Raw genomic sequence first — 22,260 nt, 5'->3', positions numbered from 1 at the left:
ACATAATGAGGATAACAAATCAGTCAACTGCAGAAATGTCAAAAATGCCCCTTGCTTAATTCCTAAAATTGATCACGATAATGGGTGGTTAATATAAACTAATGGGCTTTCACAGTTCACCATCATTCATTTGGTAATGCAGATATTTCGTGGATAATGTTGGCGTTGAGGTCTGTTCCGTATAAAGTCGTTATTTATAGCTTTACTGATATTCTCCTGGGAACCAGCAATTCTTGAGGACTTGAGTTTTTGTGCACTTCTCTGTGATTTTGCGTGCTTAAATGTGACAGCAAGAATTAAAGGCTTTTCAGGGATACCAAATATTTGGGGTTTGGGCATGGCACCTTGCTCTTCTCGGTTTATAAAAAACATGAAAAACTAATGATGAGGATTTGTATTATTTTAACACGATCTTTGTAATATCTTTCACTGCTTCTTGTTTTCTAAGCAGATTTTCATTTACTGCACTAGAAAGACATAGATTTGTTTTCTCGTGTCCTCAGCAGAGGACATTAGGACGCTTTGTTTTCATCTCCTGGGGAGACACTACAGATTAATTACATAGCCTACTATTTAAAAAATGTTCCTATGAAATAAGATACTTCTATGAAACCTATTTTGGTATTATTTGTATTACCAGTTGCTACTAAAAACATGTTATTTAAAAAAAAAAGACATTGTGTAAGGTTGTGAACTCTTTTTAACCAATGCCTTCATAAACTGTATGATTATAAATGTCTTATTCGCCATTTTATGCAGTACTGACATTATATCATTTTTTACAGTTATCTTGATATAACAAATTAGTAAATTAACAAGAAGGTGTTTTGTAGGACATGGATACTGCACACTCATGATATGAGCATATACTTCTCTAGGTGTTTTCTCTTATTGTTTTTTCCTCATTCTATCAGAAACATCACTGATAATGATCTGTTCCTCGTAGTTATTTCAGACATTTTCCTCAAGAAGTAGCTCCAAATGTTGTCTGCATTTTTTCGCTAGTATTTTATTTTGAGAGCGGTGTTTTTATGTGTGGTACTGTCAAGAATTTCACTACACGACACCCCTCGTCTGCATTCATTTGTGTATTTCGCTCCTGATCTAAAGTTTGCAAAGCCACAGAAGAGCTAGGCCAGAAAGCTCTCAATACAGCATTTAAAAAATGTTTTATATACATCCCTCACATTTAATGAATCATTGACATTGAAGACATGCAGCACTGCCCCCTGCTGGTTCGGATGTTTTTGCCAAAAGTGAAAAATTAAAATGAAAGACGAAATATATTGTCAACTTTTTGTAATAAAAATATAAATATTTTAAACATGGATAAATATTTATATAAACTTTGTTTCTGTAATGATTGTGATAACGGGCCTGTCTGGCAAATGCTTTTATCCTCATACTGACTCAGTATTATCATAAAACAAAAAAAAACTTTAAACATAGTTTTTTGTTGTTGTTGTCTTGATTTAAGAGGGGGTGTACAGAAGTGGTGGGTCTCAGACCCAGTTGCCCCTTGACCTCACATTAGCACAGTGTATAGAGCTGTGGCGCAGTGGGCACGAGGGTCCGGTTACATGCGCTTCACAGTCTGCTGTGCTTCGCTAAATGTCACACTTTGAAACCTCCAGAAAAAGTCAGGGGTCAGGTTCTTTAATAAGCCCGCTTCTGCAGGGTTCCTCCTTTTTTTATGAGCCGTCTTCTCCGGGATTTATGAACATCTTCGCAGTTTTTAAAAACACGCACTAAAAATTGCTGTCTTGTGAAGCGTGAATCTCTTAGTACTTCCTTCATATCTGCTAAGCCGTTAAAAAAAGTGTGACTTTGATGCGCTTTTTCTCATATGTAATATTTGGTTGACTTCATTCACACAGAATGACCGTTCCTTGTACTTTACGTTCTTTTGGTGAAACTGGAGAGCGAATTAAAAGGAAGGTGTTTTTCTTCTCTCTGGTGCCTTTTGTTATAAAGGATGAAAGCGCTTTAAGGTCGCCTAATAAACCATCCCATTCACGGTACAAGGAGATGGAGTGACGTATTTTGTATTTAAATAATACAAAAAAAAGCAACATAACACCACTTCCCATGAAGCACACAGTGACATATAGTCTGCCAAGGGGAAATAGGGGACATGAAACACACATGTCCCTCTTTCTTGCGCCCACCAGTTCTTTGCTCAAAGCCCCAGACAATAGTGCTTTCTTACCCTTCAGTATTCCAGGAGGCGCCATCTGATACCTGGCAATCAGCTAATCTGGTGCCCTAGGCGACAGGGTCACCTTTGGGCAGGTAACAATAGATTCTTTACCCAATGTGCTTTTTTGTCTCCTCCTTTGTGCGAGGGAGCAAATCCTACCTGGGCGCCATTCAGTTAGCGCTGACTCACACGGACCGGTGTAGACAACTGTGCGTCAAGAGAAGGAAATGTTCCCACGCCAGTAAACCGACATTGGCTCCTACTTTCACACTCTTATGAGCAATCGCAGTTTGTATAAATACTGGTCCCATTAATTTAATTACCTGCTGTCTTATTGCATTATGCGCTACAATATCTAGATACGGAAGTACAGAGAGACGGTCGTGTTTAGTAATGCTAAGAAGGCGGCATATATCTTTTATCACCCTTTCATAATCTACCAAATGATGATGAGCCTGCGGAGTTGGAGCCAAAAGTCTATTCCTGCAAGATCATGTGAGGACGGTTCAGGAAATCTAATAAGGATATGTAACTTCTCCTCATATACTCTGGCTTTTTGGATGACCTTTACTTTGAGTAATGTCATGACAGGTACCATATGACACTTTAAGAGTGAGCAGGGGCTTATTCAGCTGCCAGGCTTTGGCTAGAGATCACAGAGGACGCCCCTGGTGAGAACACAAGCTTGATCTCCACCATGCTGCATATGTGTTCGTCCATGCATTAGTAATGTCTGAGATCACCGCCAGCCATCCAGGGGGTCCAAGTTGTAGCCTGATCTGGTTAAATGGATAGAGTCTTGGATGTCCTTTAGACAGACATCGCGCCTGCCATTGGTTAAAAACATATAGCTGACTTACCTGGTGCTTCCAATAAGAGATGAATCATTGAAAGTGATGTCATTCCCGTTGCTTATTGAATTATCAGGCTCAGAACTCTAATGTGAAACACCGGTGTCAGTGACATAGACAACCCTCGGATCATTCATTATATATGTACAAATATAAATATTTAATAGGGTGGAAGGGTTTAGAAAAATAGGTTTCTTTCAAGCAGGATTGACGTTTTAAGGTTTCTTGTGGTTCTTGCAGTATGTACAGAGCTCATTTCTGGTGTAAAGGTGCGGTCACATAGCAAACGTTCATGGCTGAACAGATGCAGATTTGTATATTGCGCACTGCTCACACAGAAGTCACTTTTAAACCAAGCAGCTTGCTGTTGGTAAGCAAATTTGTGTGACTAACTTGAGCCTGCTGCCAAAACGGTGTGAGGAATCTTTCTCCCTCATGCAAATTTGCCGATATTAAATTGAAATTCTTACTGTAATTCAGTCATGAACATTTGCTGGACTATGTCACTCATGAACGTTTGCCATAAATGCGACCATGCACCTCATGGATATTTATCGTGCCCTACAAAGCTCACAGTGCATTTTCTAACGCTAAAGGAAATGAAAAACACGTCCAAATCATTGCAAAACAGTCGTCACACAAAGAAACAAAAACAAACACTTGTACTTCAGTTGTTCCTGATGAATTCTTGCAAACAAATGGCTTGTTTTCTAGCCTAGCTTTCTAGCATGTTAACAGTTTATAAAGAAGGCACATGTGACCAGTTGCACTAATGGTCAAGAGTATATACTTGAAAGTCCACGTTGGGAAGCGTAGAAAGAGAGTTCGAATCCAAAATTCTGTAACATAAAAGTCCAACATAACAAAATAACCTTTATCAAATTTGCATTGTCACACTCAAAGAATTTAAATACAAAAGACCATAAACAACAACAACAACAACAACAAAAAACGCATCTGTGCTTCAATAAAATCTTGTTCAAACAAAACAATCACGATAAAGCTGCATTTTTTGATTCCAAGCACGTTTGTGCTTTTTAACTGGTCTTTTAGTACATTTTTATGAGGTGAGAGTAAAGACAGTGCATGTAAATAATCTTCAGAAGGTCAGTGCATTGCCTGGTACATTCTGCAGCCCTCTTAGTGCAAGTTGGGATATCTGAGGACAGGAAGGCACTGTTCGCATTTTATATCCATCATCAGGGTTCAAAATGGTTTGTGCTTACAAAGTCTGTAAGGGCACAATGGGGCGCGACAAAACCAGTGAAATGCAGCTCTTGGTTGCTAACGGTATCATCATAGGTCACTTCCATCATCGTCCATCTGAACAGTCTGAAGCTTGGCCAGCTCTTTCCCTTCCAGGTCCAGATCCCCACAAATAACCCTGACTGGGCCTTCTCCTGCCCTAGACACAACTTGCAGGCTGTTGGGCAGCTGAACATCTTGAGATCTGTAGTCTGAAGACAGGGCTACGCTGTCCTCCTGAAGGCCACGTCCAGCTTGATTCAGAGTGTGGTGTACCTCGTTGCCGGAGAGGGCAGAGGTGACCGTGGCTGTGACGGTAGGGGGAAGTGAACCACCGGTAGAGGAAGAAGAAAGGAAAAGGGAGGCTGTGTAGCCCAGGTTGCTGCCTTGCTCCAGGGGCATTTCGAAAGGGTGAGTGTAGCTTCCAGACACATCCAAAGGCTCCTGCTTCACAGTCTGGGTGTAAAGAAGGGTTTGGCTCGAGTGTTGAGGAGAGTCACTGACCACGTTCCCCAAAGGAGCAGAGCCTGCACAGGGGGGATAAAGAAGAAGATCCAGTTTAGTAACGGTAGCTCTACATGTCTGGCAAGCTTCATTAATTATTGAATATGCGCGACGTGTCACACTCTCAGTCTGTATGTGGTTTCGTTAATTTATGATTTCGTTTTGAAGGTCTTTAATTGATCGAACTGCAGCACAGCGCCCACATGAACTCCTTCTCCAATTTACTAAATGCTATATAATTACTAAATAAACAAGAATGAACACCAGATGGTATGTTAAAAAAACCTATTTAAATATATAATGTCTTATGTAATAGCTCAGACAGTGTTTCAACTATATGGAAAGAGGACAATAAAACAGTTAATAAAACTTTAGGAAAATCACTAAACGTCCATAGTAAGTAGTAAGTACTATTTCCATAGTAGTTATTTTAGACAAAAGCATACTGCAAAATAGTGCTTAGGTATATAATTTATTAAGTATTACACCTGCATCATATTTTGTTGATGAATTAATTATTTTACGTATGTCTGAATACATCTGATTCTGTCAAAAATGTACGATTATAATCTTTATTTTCTCAGAAAGGGGAGTTGTTGCAGTATTTCATATTATGTATAAACATGATAATTAAATAATATTTCATGTGTGCTAGAATACATCTAATTTTGTCAACAACAAAAAAGGTTTATAATCTTTAGAGGCTATTCTATCACAAAGGGCAGATAACGTTTTGTATTTATTATGTAGAAACCGGATAATTGAATAATTTTTTTTATTAAGGCATAGACTTTCCTTAACTTAGAACGTCAAGTTAAAACCGACTCCACTGAAGATGGAGCAGCTCGCATATAGTGCTGTACTTCAACCCTAAACACTTTGGCCGAGACATCAACCCTTTTCAATTTAATACAATGTTCTTTTAGTTGGCAATAGCCACTAACAACTCAGTTGAGACTGGATGAGCGAGAAAGGACGGCGTTAAGGTGTGATCTGTTTATCCAGATGGGACTCCTTTGTTGCTCTCTCAAGAGGTTTGCTTCTGTCCCTCTCTGTTTCTTTCCTTTCATTACTTCGGTCAATATCTCTTTGTACCTCTCTTGCTTCTTTTCTTCAGAACTTTTCTAGTGAACTGTAAAATGAAACACCTTTTTCATTTTCTGTTTGCGGTTAGACTTGCTATGATTTCCTTGTAACTCTAGAATGTGGTTCTTGGCACATGTCTCTTGCAGTGACAGCCTCTGGCTTTCGGCCAGACACTTTTCTTCCATTAGGCTTGCACAAATGTCTGATAAATAATCACAGCGCCCAAACCCCTCCCCTTCCCCCCTTCACACTCGCTCGCTTTCTGAAACCAGAACCAAGTTTTCTACAAGTTTTCTTTAGCTTCCCGCAGACATTGCTTGTGGGAGAGGGTTGTTGTATAGAAGGGGTCAGGAATATATTTTCTTTCCATCTGACTTATACGGTTTACTCGGTCCTCTTTTGTCATCTGGACGGCTGCGCGGAAGAAAAATCTGAAACCGTATCTCGCAACTTTCGACTTCATAGACAAAATGGTGCTGCGGGGACATTTCCATTGTTTCTTTGTATTTGTGAGGCACTGGAGATCAAACTTTTGTGTTTTTACGAAGACATGTTTTATTGAAATGCCTTGAAAATTACGGGCACAAGGAAACAGGGTTTTGGCTAAACAATTTTAATATCGTCTTTTTCTTGCTGGATCGTTTGGGCCCAACTGTTTTCCTTCTAAATCAAAAGTTCAGCCAGGGGTGGGTTTGTTTTTATGTGGCTCGTAAACTGCATATTAAAGGATAAAACAGACGAGCGAGAGAGGAGCAGAACGCAGCTAGCCTTGCTGTTATTGATGTGGCCATAAAATATTCATGGAAAGAACCATTAGTGAGTGGTTAGGGCCATGGAGGGGAGGTGGGGCCCGTGTTGAGAGACTGCGTTTGGTATGATCCTCTAAGCCAGTTGACCTGGACCCCCACATGCCTCTCACAACTTCACCCACAATGCACTCCAACTGCCCGTGACCCACAAGGCTCTCTTGCAAAACCTCTGCTCTTTTGCACCGAGCTCTGCGGTCACTTTTGGCAAGCTTAACCACATAAATGTTCGGTCACAGTATTCTCCAAAGTGATGATGTAATTACTCTGGCTCTCGTGAGCTCACTAGAAGCGCTCGGACTACTTTAGATATTGTTGTTATTGTATCTTCAAAGACATATGCTTGAAACGCAGAGGCGCAAATGAACCATTTTGAACTGGAAGTGTCAGGAAAACATTATGTATACACCCAATTTACAGAAAGAAATAACCCGAAATGAAACATTCGCTCATTAATTACTCACTCTCATGTTATTCCAAATCTGTATGCTGACAAAAACCCATGCAATAAAATTTAATGGCATCCAAAACATAATTGAACCCCATGACATTTACTATATGCACAAAATATCTTCTTTTGTGTTCTGCAGAAGAACATAAGTCAAACATATTTGGAAGAACATGGCAGTTCAGATTTTGGGGTGAACTTTCTCAGTATATCAAATAAATGGCCTCCTACCGTGAGTGGATGATGTTGTGGATGGGGGCAGCATTAAAGGAGGAAGCCCCATGGTGGTTTCACTTCCAGGGAGATTGACCACACTGTAACTGCTGAGATGAAGGCCTCCTGAGGTAGTGGATGGAGTGGAGGGGGCCGAAGCGAAGGACACCACTGAAGAAATGACTCCATCTTCAGCATTGGAAACCAGAGTCTGCATGGCCTCCAGCTTTCCAGAGGCAGTTTCAGAAACCCCCATCGAGAACGGAGCATAAGACACAGAAGACCCACCTAACAGCCTCTCCTGACTGTGATGGGAGACCCTCTGGGGATCAAAGGTCAAGAAATGGCCGCTCGTGGCGCCAAGTCCATTCAGGAGAGCATTGCTACTGTGTGACTGAACGTAGGCTCCACCGTTGATGTAGTGAGCGTTAACGCTTGCCAGATCACCGTTAAAACTCATTCCTCCAGCTATGTGTGAATGCATTTTGACATCACCGATTTGTTGGATGACGGTTGTTCCTCCATCCGAGTAAACTGTAGGGGGGGCTGTTCCGTGTGCGACTGAGCTAGAAGAGCCGCTGGAGAGGGGACGTGGTGACAAGTCCTCCTGGCCTTTACTGGACTCATCTTCTGTACTGTGATTGCCATCAGACTCACTGAAAAAAAAAATTAAGAAACACACAAATGGTTTATTTTTCGCTGTACTGCTCGAAAGCATGAGATCCTACTTTTTTCTACAAAGCTATGAATTTGCAGTGTTATGATTTTTTTTTTCAAATAACTGTTGCGGTACATTATTTAAATACGTTCAATAAACTTACTTATTAACAGTAATCTAAATCCGAAAATCTAACTTTGTAATTCTGCAAATTAATTTCTCGGTTTATTGGTTTTTCTCCTAATCAGTGAATTAAAAATACTTTGTAATTTCACAATGAAGAAAGTAGCTTTATCGGTAGCGTTATATGCACTTGTGTTGGAACACTTTGGGAAATAAACTTTTCTAAACAAACTGTTGCAATCACTAACACTATTAAAGTCGACCTCTGTGCTTCTAAAAGCAGACCGCTATAATAAAAATCATTTTCTGTAAATATCTCAGTCATCGTTTTTAAAGTGGACCTCTTGCCCCCGGGGGTCAAAAATCAGATAAAAGGATCTGAGGTCTTGGAGGCATTTGGTGGGTCTCTTTACAGACTATGACAGCTGCGGGTTCATCGTTCAGAGTGACTCGAGCAGCCAAGCCGAATCTATACAAAGAACATATTGACACGACAAGCCGCTGGTCTTTTCTCGTCCAAAGAGCTCCCGTAAGGAGTTCATGGACATCTTTATTCAAACAGTGAGTAATGATCTTTGTCAGGCTTTGACAGTGCAACATCAAAGAAGCGCTTACTCTTGACGCGTACGGAAAAGCCTGGCCTCCCTTATTTACGAGTCTCAAGATTTATTATTCACGATAAAAGCAGCGTTTCGCCGGCGTAATGGCGAAGAGTTGTTTCCGCGGCAGTCTGAAGGCTCCGAACGATCTGCAAGCAAAAGTTTGCAAACGCTTATCTGCCTCAGATGCCTCAAGCTGTGAAGAGGATTTTGGCCACGTCAGGAGATTGAGTGCAGATCTCTCTGACTGATTATCTGGGTGGGACAATGGCTTTAAAATCCAGAAACAAACATAGACAATGGCTATGGTAATGTAATGGCTGATCATATCTAAAGTAAACCTAGGGTCTGTTGGGGCTGTATTCGAAAGCGGCAACATGTCTGTTAAAATGTTTGTCAGGTCTTTTGTTTTGCTTATCCAATTAATGTGGCCCTTTTAATTAAATCTGACAATTTATGAAACGCCTACCTCGATAAAAGAGGCTTGAGATAACGACTCGAAATATGGGAAGGGAGAACTTTTAAGCAATCATCTAAACAGGGTTTTCTGCTTGAAAAAGTAGCAACTTTTTAATTGTCTGCGTCCAAACAACCATCCGTTCCAAACGTGAAGGTTATTTTTGTTAAAGAAACATAACCATGCTTTAATTAAGAAAGCATCTGATTCTTTGACGAACCGAAGAACCGCTGAAGAACCCAAACGCGTCACGGTCTCCACGTTCTTCAGAACTGCTCCTCATTGAAGCGCTCAAAGCTTCGTATTTCAAAACACTGGCGAAACGTGTCCTCCATTCGCTCTCGTGCATTCCATCATACGTTTTCCGCTCTCGGTTAACGACTTAAATATAACCGCGGCTTACCTTTTCGACTGCGCCTCGGATGGATTTCTGTCCCTCTGCCTCCTGTTTTTGAACCAGTTGCTGACCTGCGTCAGAGAAAGTCCTGTCATTTTGGCCAGATTTCGTTTCTCGGCCGGAGACGGATACCGGTTCCGCTTGTACATATCCTTCAGCGCGTTCCTAGACCTCTCTTTAAAACAATACACGGTCTCCTCTCCGTCCCAGATAGTCCGAGGCAGCGGGTATTTCCTGCGCAAGCGATACTTGTCCACGGCACCCAGCGGTCTGCCCCGCGCCTTCTCCGCTTCGATGTAGCGCGCCTTGTACCACATGTCCTGCAGAGACGAGTGGTTTGACGGGCTGAAGCTGTGGTTCTCCAGGATGCAGTAGAGCTCTTGGTAGCGGGCCTGGTGAAACGCGACTATCGCCTGCGCTTTCAGGATGCTCTCGTTCCCCCGCAGCAGGTCGCTCTGCGGCAGTGACCAGAGGAACCTGGCCAGGCGCTCCACGTTCCCGCCCTGCAGCAGCGCTTCGCAGACGCACGCGACCTGCTCGGGGGAGAAGGCCAGCGAGGCCGGCGAGCAGTCCAAAAGTTCGGCATTCTCCATCGGCAACTCCGCGGGGTCCAGCACTGACAGCTTGACACTCCCACGATTCTCCCTCTTGATCTCATCGGCACTAATGACCTCGCTTGAGGAAGAAGACATTTTGAGCGCGTCCTGATAAGTCACTCCTCTGGGTTTCAGGCAGCACATCAGGCGATCGGGTTTCGCCCCTCCATCCAAGCGCGATCAGGTATCTGGCCGCTGTGTGGTGTGGATAAGATCTGGCGTCCCCCGTTCCACCACAAGTTTAACTCCGCAGCCCACGTTGGAAAGGAGTCCAAGTCCTGAGCGCGTTTTGATTCGCCGCCCTGCCTCTGCGGGGAGGAGCAACTGGGATACGAAGACAAATGTTTGCGCTGGGAACGTCCATCAAGCGTGCGGTGGGAACGCGGGTACCTGCCAAAGGTAATGCAGGCTGCGCTACGGCCACACGTCCACGGGGCACGCAGGACATCTCGCGTTTTTAAACCATCAAAATAGTTGCTTCCTCGTGTCATCACTCAGTATTTACTCCAAACACGACTTCTATTCGACAGCTTCCCTTTAAAGCGACGAATTGTATGATATCATTGCACGACCATCCCTTTCCAGAGGTGATAGTCCAAGTTATTACGTAAAACATAAATCGAAAACAGACTTTGAGATATATACGAAAAGTCGTGAAATGATGATCGTGACGATTAAATTATTGGTATCATCTGAATAAGCATATTGGCTTGTTTAGTGATATAAAGCATACAGCTTTCACTAGCTTTCATCCATATGTTTAAAATACAAATATCACGAGCAGAAGGGGAGGGTTGTAACATTTTCCATTTTACTTGTCTATATTTGCCACAGCTGTTAGTATGACTCTCACACACACAAAATGTAATGGTTTTTTTTTGTTGTTGCCTGCTTCATGTTTTTTTGTATTTTAATTTGATGTTAAAATTAACTAAAACATTTTATTATTATTTTATCTAAACGTGTTAAGTGAAAATAATCATGGTATGACGCCGCTCTTTAATTGGCATAGTTACGAGCTAATTTCTATATTTTTAAACTACCTCAATTTTTAGCAGATACATATGGGAATATTAGGCTATATCAAAATTTGAGACGCGTAGCAAAAAAAGTTTCAGTGGTTGAAAAAAGTGACTTCTATTTGACGTTTTTATACGATTCAGTTCATTGCTTAATTTCATCGCGTATGTTTAGACACATTTTGGTGAGAGGAACCATTATTTTATAGAAAGCTTCACCTTCAGCTAAGTAATAATAGCTCATCGCAAAGCTACTTATTCATCTATTGTTCTGCAGTTTGTATAAGAAGCAGATTTTTTGAATCTCAAATGTAGCACTGCGATTCTTCCAACTGTTTACGTCTGTCCATTTGTCAGACAGACACTGACAATCTGCCTTTTGATTGCACTCTTTTTTTTTCAGTTTGTCATGCTGTTTACTGGAAACCGAAGGTCTGAATGGGAGCCAGCAACCGCAACAGCTGAGAGGAGGCCCCAGAAGCCTCTCACAAAAGCAGAGGGAAGTTTGACGTGATTGCATCCCTAAAATTAAACCCAGCACAAACAGAATACCTGGCAGCAGCTCTGGGCACAACCCTGCATTAACATGCTCTTTGGTATTATGGAGGTACGTAGGTATCAGGCTTTACCCCGGTTAGCGATTATAGAAGCTCATGCCTGTCCCTGGGGAAAGGCAGTAAACTAAGTCTATCTTCATCCCCATCAGGAATGGACTATATAATGATGAGAGCTGTCGTGAAGCTGCGTTATTGTGTTACAAACATCAGGATAAGACCTCTTTGCAACCTTGGGAGGAGTGCTCCGCTAAAACGACCACATTATTGCCTTTATCCCTTAGATTCCCAGTTTAGATTAGGTGAAGTGTTGTTGCGGGCAGGGCTTTTGTTAGAAGGTAAAGGGTTTAATCGCCTGTTGGAAACCATTGGCGACAATGATGTCGTTTTTTTATTTTCCCTTCGCGCTTTAAGTTTGTTGTAACTTTAATTTTTCTAATTTTTCTTTGAAATGATGCTATCTCCAATCGGGGCGTGATGAAGCGTTGTGATATGAAGCGTTTCATTACAATCAATCATTGTCACCAGAGCTGCGTGAGTATGCGCACACATTTTTGATTCATGTTTTACGTGCTTTTCCGCCGCTTGTTCGCTCCATTACTGTTGGTAGTTTCTGGACGCTGGCTTCTTGGGTGGCTTGTGAAGATTTTCTTGGTTTAAATCCTTGTGCAAGAGCGGGATGATAAGTGTCTCGTAGGGGGCTGGGTGTTGGAATTCATCAGAGAATTTCCTGCCAATTTAAATCCTCGGTATACCTGGAGCTTCAGCAGATGATCCAAAACACATGCAACCAAATCCATCACAATGCTTCAGTCAGCTGGCCAAAATACACCGAGCAGAGAGATAAAGAGAGACGGACACAAAAGGAATAAAGCACACCCCAAATAGTTTCTCTAAAATATGTGATCATTCACTCATTCATTGCGTGATTAAATCATTATTTTATTTGCTATTATTATTTTTATTTAATATAATATATTATTTATATGTATCATATACTGTTCATTTACTTTGTTAATATTATTATTTTGTATAGTTGTTTTCTATTTATTATTTCTTTTATGTATTTTATAATTTTTTTAAACATTGCATTGTTTAAAATATCAAAACGTAGTCGGTTTATTTATTTTTGATATTATATTACATTGCATTTTTAAATGTGTTTTTATTATTGCTTTGATTTATTTTACTTATATAGAAGATTCATCAAAATTTCAAAGCTTTTAAATATGATCATCATTTGATGAATAACTTTTTATGTCAAGGTATATAGTGGATCCCTATTTCTCTAAAATATGGTCACCACCCGCTGTCTGTTTCATTGCTTTTGGCATCTCCACATGTGCGACACTGGTCATGAAAGAATCCTTTGTGGCGCTGCAACTGCACAGAAGCAACCCACCCCAACCTCTCTGCAACCTCCACCCTTCCCTCCATATGTTCCCAATACATCTAAACCTGTGGCCTGGGGGGCTTCCACTAAGCACCTGCCCCTAGCCAGGCTACAATAGGGGCTATTCTTCAGGAAGAATTGCTGATATTCCTAAATCAACCGTCCTATCAGTGATGATGATTTAGGAATATCAGCAGGATATGAGGAAGTGGGTTAGGTGTCCTTTTATAGTTTTCTGAAGGTGATGGACTGTGAGAGAGCTGATGTGTGCATTTGTATAAGCGTGTGTTTGTCTATGTTCTTTGTGTATCTGTTTGTGCACGTCTTTTAGTTTCCCCCATGGCTGGTTTTACCAGTCTTTCAAAGGGAATTTTTTTCAGTTTGTTCGCACCATGCAGTAAGCTGTTATCTGTAAGATCAATGCATGCTAAACGTAGGATAAAATGCCCTTGATTTGACTGTAATGCTGAGTTTAGGATGGAATGTAAGCAAAACGAGCCAGCGCAAGCATTTTTTTTATTTCTTCTGACAGAGGTTTGGCACAGCATCTTCAGATATGCTTGTCTTTAAAAATGATCAATTTAACTTGCTTCACAGTTTGAACCGAGTTCAGCTTCCTCACTTCACCAGAAATGATCTCATCATGACTGAGTGTCCCGATGTTATGAAGGTTTTATATGAATACCAGGGCCCATAGACACTTTGATGTGGTCGTTAAATATGTTGCATTCAAAATAAAAGTATAGCAAGTTATATAAAAATGTATTTGTAATTTTATTAGTCCACACCACAGTTATGATGATAATGACACAGAGGAACAATATTGTTGAAATCAGGGTACATTTGCAAGAAACCAGTAGTGCTAAAATGAAATAAAAAAAATAATTTCAAGCATTTTTGAAACATTTTGTTTACAGACTACATTGTCAAAATGGTCCCCATTTACACAGATCCCAAAAAATGTGCATGCCAGGCCAGTAGATGGCGATGTAACTTTTTAAAAAATCAAACAATACGCACCTGCGCACATACAAATATGCATGATATAACCGTTTCACAATTTCGCCTTTTCGTATTTTTTTAGCATTCCATTTTAAAAATGTAGCGTTTTTAGGCTGATGAGCAATAAAAACGTTTATAGCCAATCAGCATTCAACCAACATTTAAAGCAGGAATAAATTCCAGAAAGATATTTTCCGGCTGATAACTGATAAAAACATAAACAGCCGATTAAAATCAACCCTTGTTTAAAAGAGCTGGCAAATTCAACGCAGCAGGCGACAAAGCGTCTCTCTTGCCTAAACAGAACATTACCGTGACGTAGACGTTAATATTGTTAGTTATCGTTCTTGTGAACATGCTTGAATTCTATGAGAATTGGCAATTCTGCTGCCATAATATTAACGACGCAAAGAACAATATCATTGGAACGATTTTTTTCCACTCGATGAACAATGAATACACTGACGGCCAATCAGAATCCAGCTTGAGCATTTAAAGTGGCAGATCAGATTAAAACTGTGGGACACTTAAAATAAACAGAACGTTATTTTTTTAGAACGGAACAGAATGTTGTTAAAGCAATAGTTCACCCAAAAATGAAAATCAAAGCATATGTTACTCACCCTGAAGCCATCCTAGGTGCAGGAAGTCAGGTATTTAGGTTACAATTTGAAAACTAAAAACATTCAGTTACAAAAACCCGTCAATCTGCTTCAGGGAACATACGATAACCAATGCAGTACTCATATAACCGATTTACGGAGTTACAAAATAATGGTCACTATCCATGAGCATTACCAAGCGTGGAATAGCCAGGATAACTATAACTATGTGTCCGTCTGAAAGAAGAAAGTCATATACACTTAGAAAGGCTTCGGGGTGAGCAAAAAATGCTGTAATTAAAATTTTTGGGTGAACTATTCTTTTAAGGAATTATAATATAGTTATCGTCCTTGGTGTGAACAGCTTTAAGAGTGTGCGTGGTATGCCCATTAGCAGGAGTTTGTTTGAATTAGCGTGCGCTCAGGACCTGTTCAATGGGTAGTTCTGACAGACAAGGAAATAAACAAACTTGGAATGCCACAAGAGCAAATACACTCATTTAAGGTGAGTCGTCCCACTGCGGAAACTCCTCTCAGATGCTTCCTTCACCTTTATCATGTTGTCAAGGTGACGGTGACTACCATGGCTGACAGATCAAATAATAACTGGTATCAAATATATTGCGTAGGCGCTTTGTAGGCGTTACAGCTTCCATCACTTAAATTGATTTCTAAAGAAATAAGTGTCTCGTCAAATGCTTCAGGCAATCTCTACCAGTAAATACCATCAGATTAATGTTCTGACCTCTAGGCCGTTGCGGCAGGCATACATGTGTTTAATCTAGTTGTCACTTTCTGCTAGAGGGTAAAAACTCACTTCAGCCTTTTAAGAATGACTGACAGTGGGACAAGCCGTAGCTCCGAAGAATGTGCTTTTTGTTTTTTGTTGCAGTCATATTGCCTTTTAGGTGTTTGCAGCTAATCATCAACAGCTAATCTCACGAGTTAAGAACCTTGCTACCTTTTGGCAAGGGTCCTGTCATCTGTCATCACTTATTGTCTCTTAATAAATATAATTAGATGCAATTTCAACTGTCTTATCTGCAAATAGAAAGGCGTGAAGTTAGAGGTCAAACAAAAACCACTGTTGTGAAAGGGAAGATCGCCTAATCAGTCCTATAGTGTTCAGCCATATCAGATTCCACCGATGAATATGAACAGCCACAGATAAGCTGTTAAGATTATGCCTTTGAACGCTGTTATTATATATGACATGCATTCATTGTCAAATTCAGTGACGTTACTAATAGCAACAAATATAGCTAAAATGTTCAAGTGACGAATGTGTCATGTATATTGTAGTGTGTCATCTGTGATGACTGTGCAGTATTTTGTATTGCCAACAAATCTTCCATTCCCAGGCCTCTCTGTCCAGGGTGTGTCTTAACCTTGTGTACTGTCAACAACAGAGGAGGGTCACACACACACACACACACGCACACACACAAACACTGAGAAGTTTAATGCTGAATAAATCAATATCCAAATACCCGCTACAGCCTTACTTGCATGACTTACAGCAATGATTTCACTTAGCAATTTTTGCTCTGCAGTGCTGTTAAGTTTAATATAAATGAATTGTACTAATTACATATTAATTATATAATTGTTCTTAGTATTTAAGTTAAGATGCTTTCTCCGAACTCTTGTGTTAAAAATACATTAATAAAGGATATTATTGAGAATAGTAGTAATAATAATGAAAAAGGTGGTTGTCGTTGTTATTGGATATGCGAATAAATGTCAAGTTTGCTACCACTCACACACACAAACACAAAGTCTGTGTACATACAACCTCACAATGGATAACGGCCGCTCTGAGGTTTTGTTGTTTTTTGTAATTACTTCTAAACGGTGTTGCTCAGTGAGGGAGCTTAAGCAGTGGACTTTGTCTTAGGCCGTGTTTGAAAGTCTAATGCTTCGCTGACATCCAGGCTTTAAAAAAGACAGAACAAAAAAGATAAAGATGAAAAAACGAAGCGAATGGTTCAGTATATTGATGAGGAAAAATTCATTAAGCATCTGATAACCTCGCACAGTAGTTTTGCTTCAAGCCCCATCAATGTGGGAAATGTCTTGTCTTATCTTATCAGCTGTTGACTATCTCATTCTCCCTGAGCTTGCAGTGTTTGCATAGGGGCTGCTGCAGAGAGCTTGCAGGTGTGAAGTCTGCTCCGTCAGGGTTTTAGCTCTTGGCATAGTTGGCTCCCTTCGCTGTATTGTTGATATATCCCACCCTCTGGCACCTTTCCACCTTTCACAGGTATTTAATCCTCCATCTCCCCATCAAGCATGTCATTATCAGTCATTATTGTTAAAGAAATGCTTGAGAAAATGTGTTTTTCTTGGCTTCCGTCTTCTCGCTTGGAGAAAAGAACTCATATTTGGGATAATCCAGGCCTCTCATTTCGCAAATTAGGTTTTTGGTTGTTACGGTGTGGGAAAAAGACGAATAAGGCGATTTTAATCCAATTAAACAGGCACACCACCGTAAATAGCTTTAAATAACATCTCGTATAAGACTTGTATTTCAGGTTGATCTTTGAGAGGATGACAAACACATCTGTCCTGATTCCTGCCAGTCACATAGTGATCAAACCCACATTAAAGGTATTTATGGATGAGTGCTTGCTCCCCGTGAAGATGATTACTGTTCACCAGTCTGCTACATGTTTACATAAGCAAAGCAGGCATGCTGTTTGACAGAACCTCCTACGGTGATAATATTGACTAAAGGAGAGTTCTGCTTAATTTGACTTTTTGGTTTGGTACCATCTGTGAATTCAACCATTATTAACAGCAAATCAGCAGCTGCTGATTGATTGGCAAAGGTTTCTGAGACATAACAGTGAAAATGTAGAGGTTTAGGGTTTATAGATTTTTAAAAATGCTTTTAAAAGAAGTCTTAGTTTCTTGTGATGCATCGATGTTAAAAACAGTGGCGCTGATTTATATTTTTGTGGACGTTTTGTAACCTTTTATTAGGTTAAAAATAACAAAAAATACAGATAACAAATACAATAAAATACACTAAAGACTTGTTTTTTGACAGATAGATAGATAGATAGATAGATAGATAGATAGATAGATAGATAGATAGATAGATAGATAGATAGATAGATAGATAGATAGATAGTGACTTTTGCATCATTTTGCATGGATTTTTTAAAATTATTTTCACAATGCCTTTTGGTATCGCTAATGATGTGGAAATTAAACAATGCCCCTTTAAGATTTTTTTTTCTATGGGTGCATATGCCATTGTTTTTGTAAAAATAGTTGCTGCAGCTTTTAACGGATAATGCAGTCGACCCCAAACACATGACTGAACATGACTTATACAATACAGAATGCCTTTTGTAGACGTTGTTGCTCTTCATGTGTTCTATTTTTTCCACCTATGTCCCCATGACAAGCTTAATCTGGCCTGCTCATTTGTCTGTGATCAATATTATTCTCTAGAAGGATGAGAAATGGTCATTAGAGAACTGGGGAGTGAGTGCTCTCTTGCCATTATTATTTGCCATTATCTCTGCCTCCACTACTTTAGCCTCTCTCTCTCTCTCTCTCTCTCTCTCTCTCTCAGACACACACACACACACACACATCCACAGACTCACTCTTTTCTTTACTTAGGCATGTTTTTTGCTGTCAGGTTTTTATAAGCCAGCTGCAGGAGACCTACATCGGCTCATCATAAATCACCCAGCATATTACAGTGTGAATATGGAACTTGAACCGTGAATGTGGCCAGGCCAGCTGCCATTACTCAACTCTTTGTTTATTATACAGGGACAGCACTTGTCCTTCAAGCAGTCGAAAATAAAAAAAGTTTTAATTATAAACAGGTTTATAATCCCTAAAATTAGCATTAGCTGTGCAACAGTGTTGAAGAGACAAATTTTCAAGTTTTCATTTACTTAAGTGTACTAAAATAACTAAAACTTAATTCAAAATAATTAGTAACTATTTAAACATAAGACTGCAAAATAATTAAACACACACTACTTGAACTAAAATGAGTCATAATATGAATAAAAACTATAATAGTATCTGATAAAAAAAGCATTGTGTGAATATAAATATAAAAAAGATATTTAAAAAAAACTTTTGATCAATTTGATGTTTTCTTGCTGAATAGATGCAAATGATAAAAGTGATCTACATGTAAAAAATGTCAGATAATGTCAGTTCAAATAATGAAAGGCCATAGATGAGTCACAGCTGAAGATCAGGTTTGATCCTCAAAGTTTTGAGCCTACGTTAAAAGTGGAAAGCCATTATGTTTATATAGTCATATGCAATTTATTCACATCGATAAGTGGTGCAAAATGTATCTGAGTGCTCTGACTCATATATTCTGATTTGCTGAGATCTGATTTTCGCAGCGTGAGTGAATGTTTTCCTTACACATATCTTGGCAGTAGGCACCATGCGTATTAAGGGAGAAACAAAAAAACACAGGAGGATTGTGAGAGTTTGCAGTGCAGTTCCTCTAACCCGAATTAAACCTCAAGCGCTGACAGCGAGCGAGGAACAACGAGCGATCTTGTTGCTGTTGGCATAGCGTAAGAAAATGACTTCACCTCGCTGAGACGCAGATTTCTCTGCGCTAACTGTCAGTCAGGAGAACATTCCAAAGCCGTTTTCCCCTTTTCGGGTTAATTGGTGTGATACCCAGAAGATTTTCTGTTCATTTGTTTTACCAAGGAGCAGTTGTCGGGAAACCATCTCTCATCATCAGAGGAAGAAGAGAAGGACAGCGGTGATGAGTGTTTAGTGTGCTCCCACCCTCTCTCCAAGCAGCATGACGACAAAGCAGGAAGTTCAGCCTCCGCCCAGCCTCCTTATGGACCTTTGGGAATCTGAGTGGCTAGAAAAGGTCATGATTAATAATTTAATGTTTATTAGTTTAGCTAACGCCCTTGCTTCACTAACAGAGGGAGCCTCAAGTGCCTCAACTCTCTCTTTAGGACTCATAGGATCAGGCCATGTTTTTTTTACGTGGGGTGTTTTTAATATCTACCAACTTCAGTCACAGTCTATGCTGGGCTGTAAATGTTCGTAGAACGCTACGTTTTGAAACAGGAATCATACAAATTCATTGGACCCTTTTGGCCTGTTCTGAACTTCTTTCCTGTTTTCCTGACCATTCAACAAGGTATCCTCAATGCTTTCATCCGTTTCCCTCTAGAATAAAGTCCCTTTCAGTTTTTTCCCTCCCCTTTATATCGCACTCAACACAACTGGGAACTCCTAGATCAAGTTTCACACCGAAGCATCACAGGCTCAAAGCTACTGATTCTTAAAGAGGAGGTGTTCGCGTTGACAGCAATTTGTCTTAAAAAAAAAGAAACCGGAAGTCTTTCATTTCTGATGAGAGTCAGCTACCTATGAAGTCAGTGATTATGTGATCTCTTTTTTATCATTGCTTGTTTCACATAGTTTGACGTCGGGCACATTTAGCAATATAATAAGTATAAAACATCAGCATATCAGAAAATATCAGAAAACCTTGTCAGAAAGCTCTTCCTTTATAAATACCCTCAATAATTATTATTGGTCGAAATTTTCTGCTCTGCATAAATGCCTTAGTAAAAAAGTAACACATTTAAAATACGTTTAATTCATCCTAAGTATAGTTCAAATCTAGTAGCATATTTACTGACAGAGATATGACAATTATAATCAAAAATATACAGAATATACAAACATATACCAAAAGTAAAATTGCAGGACTTTTTATTAAGTACATAAACATAGAAATGTATTTGTAGTGTGTTTAGCAAGAAATAAATGTTCAAATATTTCTTTTTTACTAAGGTGCATATCAAAAAACAATGATTAATATGGAAACATGTCACATTATGCTTGGCTAGGGAATGGTGTTTATGCTTAAGGTTTAACCAGTAACACATTAAATACTTGACTTCCATACTTAAGCCAGAGACAGACAATTATTTAATTTGTATTGTGAGGTCTACCAAGATTACAAATTTCATGGTAGTTCCAGGATAACTGCTGGGTTTTGCATATGTCTTGATGTAAAGATTATTATTATCAGTTGTCAAGTCAGTGCCAAGATGACGGTATCATCCGCCAATCATATCCCATCACATTATGAGTACTATACATATATTTCACAGTTTTCACATAAATATTAAGCAGCACAACTTTTTCAACATTCATAATAATAACAAATGTTTCTTGATCAGCGTATTGATCAGAATGTGTTTTGAAGACGTCATCGCAGGAATAAATTATATTTAAAAGTACATATTTCTGTATTTAACAATACTGCTGTATTTTTTCATTGGATAAATGTCTTGGTAATGCTGCAGAGAGTTGTTTTTCGCAAATTATGATGTCTGTTTTTATACCCATATATGTATTGTCCTTATGTAATGTCAGCTCTCACGTAAGTACCCAATCTAAATTAAACATGGACACATAAACGACAGCACACTCTGTGTTGTGACACACACACACACACACACACACGTACACAGAGTCTGAAACAGAGCTGTGTGAGGAATGTTGGGGGTGTTCAGGGGTGGGCAGAGGAGAGGATGATTGGTGTGGGCAGCTGAGATTTGTCCCCCAGCTGTAATGACAGATTACTCAGCAGGTGTGCCACTCATCCCTCACAGTAGAGCCAACACAACTGCCGGACTACACGGCTCAGCTCTCAGATACTTTTCCCGGTTCTGCATGCAGTATCAATAAAAATACATAATAAATATTTTTAGAATAAATGCATTTCAGATGACTTTTTTTCGTAAGTTGCATCATTACACCAGTAGTTGGTAACGAATTAAGTGAGTCATTGAGTCATTGACTCAACCGATTCGTTAAGAACGAACAATGCCTGGCCCTGTCCCAAATAGCAACAAAAGCCCTAGCAGTCTTCTTAGTAGAAGGGCTAAGCAAAAATGCATATCAAATGCATAGCAACTGCACAGGGAAGAGTTATGAGCCGTCTTCTTAAACCTAAAATGGGACACCCTACAGCAGGGGTGTCCATACTCTGTCCTGGTGGGCCACTGAATATGTTTACATAATAATATTCGTTTTGTAGTCTCATTATCGAAGCCCATTATAGAAATGTGTATACCTCAATCAATTCAACCATTTGAAAAAGCATGCATTTGAAGCTTTCGGTAAATAAAAAAATAGAACACCCAAAAATGAATATGGGATCATAATTAAGATGTGTTTATGCATGAAATTCTGGAGTGGATGTCAGATGGTGTCGTGTGGGGACATTAATCGATCTATAACATGTCAAGCCGGGAACACAAAAAGGAATATTCTAAAAGCAAACACCTTAAGCATAATATTGTCTTATTTACAATAAGGTAAATAATTAGATTACTCGTGTCCATGTATACGTAGTCCCTGTCCTAAAGAGTTTAGCTCCAACCCCAATTAAACATGCCTGAACCAGATCGAGGTCTTACTAGGCATGCTAGAAAATTCCAGGCAGGTGTGTTGAGGCAAGTTAGAG

The 22,260-nt window shown here is 39.7% G+C and overlaps 1 protein-coding gene and 1 long non-coding RNA gene across 3 annotated transcripts in view; one reads left to right on the top strand and one right to left on the bottom strand.

Moving 5' to 3' along the window:
* Positions 1-3,204: 3,204 nt before the first annotated feature.
* six4b (SIX homeobox 4b) lies at positions 3,205-10,394 on the bottom strand. Its single transcript, XM_043237031.1, has 3 exons — positions 9,594-10,394; positions 7,372-8,009; positions 3,205-4,823 (listed from the first exon to the last, which is right to left on the bottom strand). Exons 1-3 carry the CDS (start codon positions 10,325-10,327, stop codon positions 4,348-4,350), a joined length of 1,848 nt encoding a protein of 615 aa, XP_043092966.1. The 5' UTR covers positions 10,328-10,394; the 3' UTR covers positions 3,205-4,347.
* A 51-nt stretch (positions 10,395-10,445) lies between these two features.
* Positions 10,446-22,260, top strand: part of LOC122342882 — a 16,757-nt gene continuing 4,942 nt past the window's right edge. The window contains exons 1-3 of one of the 2 annotated variants that reach the window (XR_006250657.1): positions 10,446-10,582; positions 11,606-11,809; positions 19,464-20,089. This is a non-coding gene — a long non-coding RNA (uncharacterized LOC122342882). Of the gene's footprint in view, positions 10,583-11,605; positions 11,810-19,463; positions 20,090-22,260 lie in introns of those variants that run through there. The other variant, XR_006250656.1, reaches the window with a different exon arrangement.

Source organism: Puntigrus tetrazona, chromosome 4 (assembly GCF_018831695.1).
Source record: "Puntigrus tetrazona isolate hp1 chromosome 4, ASM1883169v1, whole genome shotgun sequence".
In the NCBI taxonomy this organism is placed as follows: domain Eukaryota; kingdom Metazoa; phylum Chordata; class Actinopteri; order Cypriniformes; family Cyprinidae; genus Puntigrus; species Puntigrus tetrazona.
Note: the sequence above shows the minus strand (reverse complement) of the source record. Positions and strands in the feature narration are given on the sequence as shown.